Source organism: Haliaeetus albicilla, chromosome 9, assembly GCF_947461875.1.
Source record: "Haliaeetus albicilla chromosome 9, bHalAlb1.1, whole genome shotgun sequence".
NCBI lineage: Eukaryota > Metazoa > Chordata > Aves > Accipitriformes > Accipitridae > Haliaeetus > Haliaeetus albicilla.
This window is the reverse complement of record NC_091491.1, coordinates 32,738,403-32,748,213: the sequence shown is the minus strand read 5'-3', so window position 1 is coordinate 32,748,213 and position 9,811 is coordinate 32,738,403. Positions and strand designations below refer to the sequence as shown.

The following is a 9,811-nucleotide window of genomic DNA, read 5'->3' as shown; positions in this document are numbered from 1 at the left end:
TCAGTAATTTACTTAAGCCATGCTTAGATCTCATCTGCACGGGGAGGGAGAATTACCTCTTTAATCACATCCTAAACAGGCCCTCCACCACAGTTCGTGTCACCCTACAGACATGCTGGAATAGTTGCCTTGGGCAAGCAGTGCATGGCCTCGTTTGTCTCAAGAGTCGTTAAAGCTGAAATCCCAGGCTGAACTAGAAATGGAAATATATGATTGTGAGCTATTTCCCATGGATCACTTTTGCTATGTCTTGCTGGAGCCTGCAGGTGAAAATCAGCTGCGTTATAGCCCTGTGTAGGTCAGCCAGGAGGGTCTGTTAGTCAGGCTGTCCTTACACCTCCTGACTGCGGACAGCCGGCCTGGCTGACTGATGTGGACTTTGGAGGATAGCATCAGCTAAGCTCAGCTTTTGGGATGGATTTCTTTTTTTTAACAGAAAAATACGAGGATGTCCAGCTGTCTCATCCCCTTTTAAACTGCTATTGCAACCTCTTGCTCCACCCACGCAGCTTTCTGCGTGCAGGGAGATGTTAATCCATTTTATCTTTTAATGTTGGCATTATCTCTTGACTCACCCTGTCTCTTCCCCTTGTGATTCTGCAATCCAGGTCCCTTTTAGGCAGCAGATAATGCACCTTATTTCCCTGCATTGCCCAAGAAAAGAAACTGTAAATCCAGAGTAATCTCCCCAAGCAGTGGGGTCGTGCAGCCCCAGAGAGAGACTTTGAGAACACGGTTTCTCTCAGTCAGAAGCCAAGACACAAGGCTGCAAAGTCACCTGTAAGGGACAGAGACAGGGAAAGGGTGTGATTAACAGCACAATGACACCCCTCTGTCCTGTAGTTTCTACCACACTGAGTTCAGTGTCTGGTTCTTCAGGCTCTTGAGCGCCCTGTAACTCCAGCTGCTCAGTCTGTCAGTGTCTGCACCCGGCCTTGGTCTGCCTCCTGCCTGCCAGGCCAGCAGCACTAGCTTCGCCCCTTGTAGGTGTGCACCTCCCAGTGCTCTGGGACATGATTCCGGGGCTAGTTTTTCCCCTCCTGAAGTCCCAACTCTGATGTGTCATTGGCAAGAAAATTACCACCTGGCCTTACCAAAAAGAGGGCTGACAGTGAAAAGGGGTACTTTTGTGTTTCTTACCTTCTTCCTTAACTTTCATAAATAAGGCACTTTAAATCAAAAACTCTTGTGAAAAGAGGTACATTAGGACAACATAGGACCTTACCAATAACCCAGATAATACACATTGTATTCAGAAATCATACACTAGGCTAGATTTAGCTGCCAGGATTAGGATCTGGTTCCTAAAGTGTCTATAATAATTTTACCTCCCAACAACTTCAAGCAAAATAAAATCAACTGTTGGCACCATGGCCATGTTAGAGCAGGAGCAGGTGCATCTGCACATGACTGAATGGCCTGTAGCTCTAGGGGAAGCTAGGCTGTGTAAATGCTAACACAGTCCTGGATACAGTTTCATTCCTCATCTGTGCATGCTTTCACTGTACTTCATCCATTTATCCTCTCTCTTTCCAGGCTTCCGACCCCTACAGCTGCCAGCACACATCTCCAGAGCACAGGGTGATGGAAGCACCCACGCTCTGCTGAAGAAGCTGTCAAGCTCTCTGCATTTCCCAGGATCCAGAGACTAAGCTGCTTGCTGGACTCTCATCTTGCACCTTGGCCAGGCGAGGAGTGACGTGTGTGTCTGGGTGGTTGCAGATATGCAGTTGTACAACCCCTTCCATCAAATGTGGGGTGGGATGAAGCCCCAGTTTATGAAACTATCTCCCAATTATGCTGATCTGCAGAAACACCAGCTCCGTTATCTGCACCTTGAGAGAACAGCTTCTGGTGAAGCAGAAAGCAGGCTGGATGTGTCTTCTCACCTGCAGTGGCAGCTCAGAAACTGTCACACCTGCCAGAGATGTGAAAGCAAAGGTGAAGTTTTCAGTACAAAGTGGCACCAAGGCATAGTGATACTTGCAGCAACTTTCTTGCAAGTAGATTGGAAAGACGATGTGCTCAAGGGTGGTGTTTGTGTTAAAGCAGCTAAAGGATTTTGAGAGGAGAGATCCCAGGGCTTCTGTCACTGAGTTACGGTGTCACATGTTCCACTGCTGCTTGTGCCTGGAGCAGTCACAAGGACTTCACACTTCTGCCATGAGCTCTTCTGTAATTTTCAGAAATTCAGAAATGAGAGGCCTGTGCTTCCCTGCACAGCAAGGTGAATTCTGAGATTTGGCCAGAAAACACAAAGGCCCCAAATTCTGGCAACACTGCTACCCCCGTGCTAGAGAAGCCCTTCAAAGCTGCAATTGTTCCTCGCTGCGAGATCCATTTGGTCTCAGGCTCTTTCATCTCTGAGGAGCCTGAACAGAGGCAGGATTGAGTGCCTTATGTCTTGTGTAAACCAGCATGTCATACTGCTACCAGGCAGGCTCTTCCCCCCCACACAACCATTTGTTTCTGCCTTCTTCAGGTCTGCTTTTTTTCTTGCTTGCCTTTTCTCCCTGTCAGTCTTTTTTCCTTGGTGATCTTTAGTCCCTCTTCCTTAGATAGCATGCAATTACACAGCCTATCTAAAACCCAGGAAGGACTCTTAATAAAAGATAGATATATATTAGCATAGCGTACCCCTGGCGCTCTGCCCAGATTCAAAATGATCTGTTCATACACTTTTAAACTGATGGTGTGGAACTGAGCATGGATCACATACATCAGGGAAATAAATGCTACCTATTTTTATTATTAAGATCTCTTATTGGTTATACTGGCAGTGGCCTTGTCCTTTTGCATTAAACGCAACCTTTATTAATGTTCATGTTCTCATTTGTACAGTGGCTGATCTGGAGGCAAGCAGAGCTATGAACGTATTGATGGCACCCTGATTATTCACTGTTCCTGTTCTGAGCCTGGATTACAACTGCTGCCTTTATTTTTCTCATGACTTATTAATTATTTGTATTAGCTGCGCTCAGGTTGTTAACGGAGGACTTAATTTGTCGTGCTCATATTAAAGAACAGCCTGGCTTCTGGGGTGCGCTAACGAACCAGAGACTTTCCCCAACAAGCTACTTTGCTACACAAACACAAAGCCCAAATTTCCGCAGCACCAAGGCGGCTGCTTTTGTCCGAGGGAAAACCAACTATTTATTTTAAACTTTCTCCATAATGCTGGTCCTGTCAGCTCCGGCCTAGGCACGCACAGAAGCTGCTCTGGGTCTGAACGCAGCAAGCACCCCGGTCCCCAGTACTACCCAAACTCACGGCTGGAGCTCGGCTCCTCACCGCGGGAGGAGAAGCGCCGACCGAGCTCCGGCAGCTCGGGCAACAGCCCAGGCGGCGTTCGCCCGCTCGGTACCGAGCCCTGAGGGCTGGCGTCGGCCGGGTGCTGACCGGGCCTGGGGCGGCTTCTCGCCCCCTCGACTACACCCCCCCACCCCCGGAGGCCTCCCCTCCCCTCGCCCGGGCCGCCGCCGCTGCCTGCGGGGGCGCCCGCTCCCTCCGCCGCTCCCGGCCCGCGCCCCCCCGCGGCCCAGCCTCACAACGGCGGAGCGCAGCGGCCGGGAGAGGTTTGTCCTGCGGCGACTCCCGTCCCCCGGCGACGTCAGGCTCGGCCGGGGAGTACGCCTTAACGACCGCTGCGCAGCCGCCCTTGAATGGGGGGGGGTGGAGGGCGCGAACTCGCCGTCTGATTGGACAGCTGCGCCGTCCTTCGTGCGCCAGAAGGCGGGGCGGCGAGGCGGCGGCAGCGGATGATTGGCCGGAGCGGCGGGCCGGGGGGCGGGGCGGCGGGAGGCCGCTCGGGTTGGTTGCGCCGGCCAGTGGCGGGTGCGAGGGAGTGAGGGGGGAGGGGTGGGGGGGTCCTGAGGCGCCGCTGTCACCGCCGCCTTCCCGCCCAGGCCCGCGCAGCCAGGCCAGCCCGGCCCAGCCCCGTCCGCCCGCGGCGCGGCGCGGCAGGACCATGTCGGCCACGGACGAGCGGGCCAAGGAGATCCTCCGGGGCTTCAAGCTGTATCCTCCCGACGGGGGCCGTGAGGCGGGAGGGATTGAGGCGGGGGGGGGGGGGCGGTACGGGGATGGTCGCCCCCCTGTGGCGAGGGCGGGTGCAGGGCCCCCAGGGCGGGAAGGGGGTAGTCATGGAAACGCCTCCCCGGCTGGGCTGTTCCCAATGGCGTCTTCCCCCTCCGGTGGTGGTGGGGGGGGTGTCCCTCCCCCTGGAAGCGGCTGCACCCCCGCGGGGCTGGGACCGGTCCTGAGCCGGCTGGGGACGGACGGACGGAGGACGGGGAAGGACCCCCCGTAGCGCTGGGTGCCGCTGCGAGGCGCGGGGTGGGGGGGGGGTGTCCCCACCGGGGCGGCGGCAGATGGCCAGAGCCCCCACCAGGCTGGCAGCGGCCGCCGCCGCCTGCCCGGAGCTGTCCGCCCGGCGGCTGCTGATGGGCGGCCGGAGAAGAGGGGCTGGGCTGGAAGGCGGGGGCCCCGGAGCAGGGGGAGCCCCCCACCTCGGCCAGCGAGGACAGCTTACAGAGGGCAGGTGAAGCAGCTCGGCACCCGGTGCCCTCGGTCCCAGGAGGATCTGATCCCTTCCCCTCCAGCCTGCGCTTAGGCACCTCAGCTTGGAAAGGAAATACCTGGTCTTCAGGTCCAGAAGCAACTAAATATCTTGTTCCTTTTCATACCGTGAGGTACTGGCACATGTTGTGTTGGTCATACAGTGTCTTTTATTGCTAATGCAATTAGCATTCTAGGTGTTAATGCCTTTCTGTGCAGTTAATTTTAAAACTTTTCATGTTGTGGCTTTCAAAAAGCATTCTCATTTCCTATCTGTGTTTCTGAATATCAATTTAATACTGAGGAGATGAAATAGATCTGAGCTTGGAAGAGAAGCAAGATCCTGCATGCACCCTTCCAACCCAGAATTTCAGTGGAGAAAGGCTGAACCTAAAGGCCCATGTACAATCTAAGGGTGGGAAAAATATGCCACATGTAAAATAAAACTACTATAGTAGATTCTTCTAAGCTTGGAAGACAAATGCAAGCTTGCTAGTTTGAGCTTTAGACAGCAGAAAATTGTTGTGGCTTGGTTGGTCTGGGTTTTTTTTGGTTTTACAATGAAACGGACAGAAGTGAACAGAATAACCTCTTGATCTAATACTATTATTTCTAAACAGGGTTTTTTGTCCAGTAAGATGCTCATGATCTCTATGCCAGCTGTAGCAGGATCTAATTTTCTAGGTTGGATTTAGACAGATAGCTGCTATCAAACTAGGCAGAGGCTTTTCTTAACTTTTGAACCATTGTCCCCTCCCCCAGCTTTTAGTACTGCATCTGGTTCCTTTGCTTCTGCACTAGCGCTGTTGACAGTTCTTTTTATTTATGAAGATGTAATATTTCAGCTGTCAAAACGTGATTTAAGAACCTTTTGTGCCAGCAATTAGCAAAAGAATAAGCTTCTGACAAGACCAGTCTAAGCTGTTGGTAGAAGTGAGGAGTGCTTGGAAAGTTAAGCCTAGGGAATAAACTTTCAAGTGCTTTTTTGCATGCATTTGTATATAGTCTTTCCTGGGTAGCAGAATTTACATGAAGGTCTTTGTCCAACTTTAGATGAAATAACCCATTTTTTTGTCTGTTTGCTTAAGAAGAAAATGCTTTTTGCCCTTTCAGAGGAAGGATGTTAGACAAACCTAAGGTAAACTTCTATTATTTCAAGCATCCATAGCACAGGCAAGAAGCTTTAGTAGAAATACTCTGCAGTTCCAGGTTGAAGTACCTCAAGTTTAGTCTTCCTTTGCTTGTCCTTGCAAAACACCAATATAAACTTTACTTCTGACAGGACAGTTTTAGGCAAAACCCGTGACTGTTCTTCTCCAAAAACATGCTAGAGTACTTCAGTAGTTGCCATAGGGGCCAAGTAGTATAGAGTCTGAGAAACAGGAAGGTTTGGAGAAACATTTCACAATTGGAACTTTTAGCAAGTTAAAATAGCTGAAAAACATCTACATATGCCTTTAGTAAACCAGAAAAGCAGCTGAACAGACATTCCTCATTTGTGAGGGGAAGCCTTGAGACACTATGCCATCCACACAGGAAACAACTCATGCCCAGATGTGACCATGCTCTCTGCAAGGCAGCCATCAGCTCAGACTTCCACTGTGTGTGTATTCTGGAGAGCATTACATTTTAAAGAGATGCTTTATCTCCCATCCACTCTACTGCTGTGTGTGCTAATTTAATTTACTTAATAGAAAGGAAGGGAGAAACATGTTCCAAAAAGCTGTTGAGTTAATACTTTGAGTACTTGAAAACTTTCTCCTCCCCTTCCAAGAGGGAGGGAGTTCAACTCCACCAACTTAAGCACACCCTGCAAGCTTGGCACTTCAAACTGAACTTGCTTTTAGCACAAGAAACTAGCACAGTATTACACCTAGGTTCTGTATGTATCAGATTCCTTGTGTGGCAAGATCAGCCGATAGGGCAGAAAGCATCATTGAGGAAGCAGACTTCCACAATACTTACTTAAACATAGGAACAGGCACTCTAGCTGGAAATCCAGTTCGCATTGAGTAATCACAGTTTCCTCAGACAAATTCTGTTTACTTGTGGTTCCCGAGAAGAGGTTAATTACAGGCTTTCCAACTGATTGGGACATGCTGCTGTGGGAATTAAATAATAGCCCAAATTCACCCTCTAACTTTAAAGCAGATATGCCTTCCTTCCTCTATGACACTAGTGCAGAAACATGTTGTGGCTAGTGTCCTGAAATTCAAGCCAGAAACATTTACTGCCTCTTCCCATAGATTTTGCTATTTTAAAATGACTAAAACCAAAGGAGAACTATTTGATGCTTGCAGGCAAATGAGGATTTTCATTATACTTTATGACACTTGTCCTAAGAATTTTTATGGCACCAGTTAAAAATTGAACACTGACAGTCCAGTAAATATGGTGCAGTAGAAGATTGAAAGCAGACAACAAAAACTTTTATAGCTTGTCACTTCTTCAGGGACAGTATTTGTTAACAGAGCTTGTAAGTACATTCATCAACTCCCTGTTTTGAAGGCACTCACCTGAACAGCAGTTGTTCACACTTAATATCTACAGGTAGTCTAGTACTATGAAAATACAGACTTGTCATTTGACTATAAGCAATATCAGTTCAGTTGTAAGTGAAGATTCATTCCTCTGGAATATTAGCCAAGTCTTATTTCCATGAGTATTTATGCACAGCTGGTCCTATAATCTCAAATGCATGAAATTTGATTATGCCTTTTTTCTCCAGAAGATGGGACAGTTACTCTGTCAAGCTACAGACTAGCATTTTACTTGACCCTCACTTCCCCTTTCAATACATTCTTCAGGTTTCATTCTGTCATTTTATCTTTAGACTTAGTGTGAACTATTAAATGTATGCATTTAGCATCCTTTTTCAGAAAAGAAACACTGATAATGTATTTCCCTAACAGTCAAGACTCGGGGGGGGGGGGGTGGGGGGGGGGGGTGGGTGATGGCTTCCCCCCACCAGGCCCCTTGATAATTTGTGGGTTGCCTGTTTATCTTTGTTCTGATACAGACTAGCACAGAATATTTTTTTTATGCACTATATTCACTAGAATAAGGACACTGTAGACAGTTACCCTATTTAATTTGGTGTGCCAGCATTTGGAAAGCATACATGCTTTGCTTTCTTACATAGCATCCATGCTGTAGATTAGAAATATCCAGTCATGGTTTGCAACAACAAATTCACATCCAGCTCTTGAGGCACCACAGTTCAGCTTCTTTATGCACTTCTTCCTGTAATGTTTCAGCCAGAACAGCAAGGAAGAGAAAACCCAGACAAGTCAGCTGGGTCTCACAGCATAGTTAGGTGCCAAGTCTAACCTCTCAACATATGAGTAAGCACATCCATTTTCTATTTTAAGTCTTACAAGTCAAACAAGATATCACCTATTTTATTTGCTTCTGTACAGAGGAGTCATCGGATTTGGATCTCCATAGTGTTAGTTGCCCTATAGATATTTATCAGTTTAAGGTAAGCTTCTCCATGAACTTCCATTAAGGCTACACAGTATAGCTTGCTGTACTTCTGAAGTCTCCTGAAACAGATTAATATGGTTAACATAAGCATGAAGAGGCAATATTAACTGTAGGTCAGAATAATTATGGAGTTATGAAACTAGTATTTGTGGTCAGTATAAACATATATCCGTAGCTCAGGCACTCCAACATTCACAAGAAAAACTTTATATGTCAAAGGCTGTCCTACTTTCTGGGATCCTCAAAGTTCCCTGTGCCACATCCTCCTAGCTCCCAGAGCTGCTTCCAATCCTCCTCTCACTATTGTTTTTCTGTCTAGAAAATAATTCTAGCAGAGGATTAACCTCTTAGAAAGATAGAGCTGTAATGAAAATATAGTTATACCAGAAACCATTAAGAGCGTCTATGAACTTTATATTACTCTGCAGAGACTTCCATTTCCAAATTCTGCCTGGTTTCTGCTATACACACAGAAACTGTAGTCAATGGCAATCTTGCCTATCAATTCCTAGAATAGTCACTGAAGTTTTGAACTAGTTTGATGCAGCATTCAAAAGTTGAGAAATCCAAATGGAAGCTCCATCAAATTGAGTTTCCAATTTAGTTGGTAGGCCAGTAGATCTTTAACTGCTTATTCATTTAAAATGCTTATCTGTTGCAGTGTTTACAAAACTAACAAGGTAGCAGCTTTAATTGGCTTAAAAGTTCCCCTTTGTTTTGAGGTTTCCTCTGTGCACTTCCCTCAGATCTCAGTGTGTTTAGATTTCTTGCAATGGAATAGAAAGATGAATCACCAAATTCATGGGTTAAAAGGAGGCACTGGCCAGATAAGAGGGAACAGGGCTGCCCAGAAGCTGGGCAACATACTCTATAGACAGCCAATGCAATTTTAGAACACTCTAGAAAACATAACTTTATGCTTCCTCATCCATGTTTCTGGTTTCTAAAAACTGGACTGTTCTTCCACCTAATGCATATAATTCATTATTTATATCATATGAAAAAATTAGTCTTCTTTTGTTCTTGAACTTTCATTATTGCTTTCCTGTCTACAAACCTTAGAGTACTTTACAAGCAAGAGCTGTACACATTCCCAGTTAGTCTGACTGCAGAACAAGTTCCCAGCCTGGCAGCATCAAGAGATCTTTGGTTCAAAGAGACCAGAGTTTTGCAGAGAAGCTTTAGCCAGGTTGTACTTGGTAGTTAAGTAAGTGTCACTGTGGTCAAAGTACCTTTACCACATGAGAATCGTTTCCAGCATTGACACAAGTTCCACAGTATGCAATGATCTATAGTTCTGGCATGCTAAATACAGACTCATTATGTTTCTTATGCATAAGTCATGAGGCATACCTGCAAATAAAGCAGGAGCAATTTTACCAGGTTTGGTTTGTCAGTGAACACCAAAAAACTTCCTGTCCTCCCTTTGTTAACTTTCATTGAAAAAAGTGTACATATTTAATTATGCTTAAACTAGTGATTTGCATTAACTTTATACCTGAGTGAGCTTCAGTCAGTTTTCTGCATTTCAGATTCAATGCAATCCACTCATAGTGTTGGAAGTAGTGCTTTGTGCCCTTGACAGTGGAAAGGGCATCAAGAGCTCCACCATCACAGGAAACAAATGAGTTGCCAGGTGCTACAGAGAATACATCTAACTAACACTGATTTAAAAGTGTAAGTTGACATTGACATTTGGGTTTTTCTTTTTAGTCAGCAATATTACTTTAGCACCTTGTGGTTAGAATTTTATTTCTAAGATTTATCC

At 46.7% G+C, this 9,811-nt stretch overlaps 1 protein-coding gene across 1 annotated transcript in view; it reads left to right on the top strand.

Annotated features, from left to right (window-relative positions):
- The window catches only part of PDE6D (phosphodiesterase 6D), a 45,208-nt gene that overhangs the window by 1,284 nt on the left and 34,113 nt on the right, over positions 1 to 9,811 (top strand). The window contains exon 2 of the mRNA XM_069793042.1: positions 3,236 to 4,017. Coding sequence (XP_069649143.1) covers positions 3,236 to 4,017 — 782 coding nt within the window. The remainder of the gene's footprint in view (positions 1 to 3,235; positions 4,018 to 9,811) is intronic.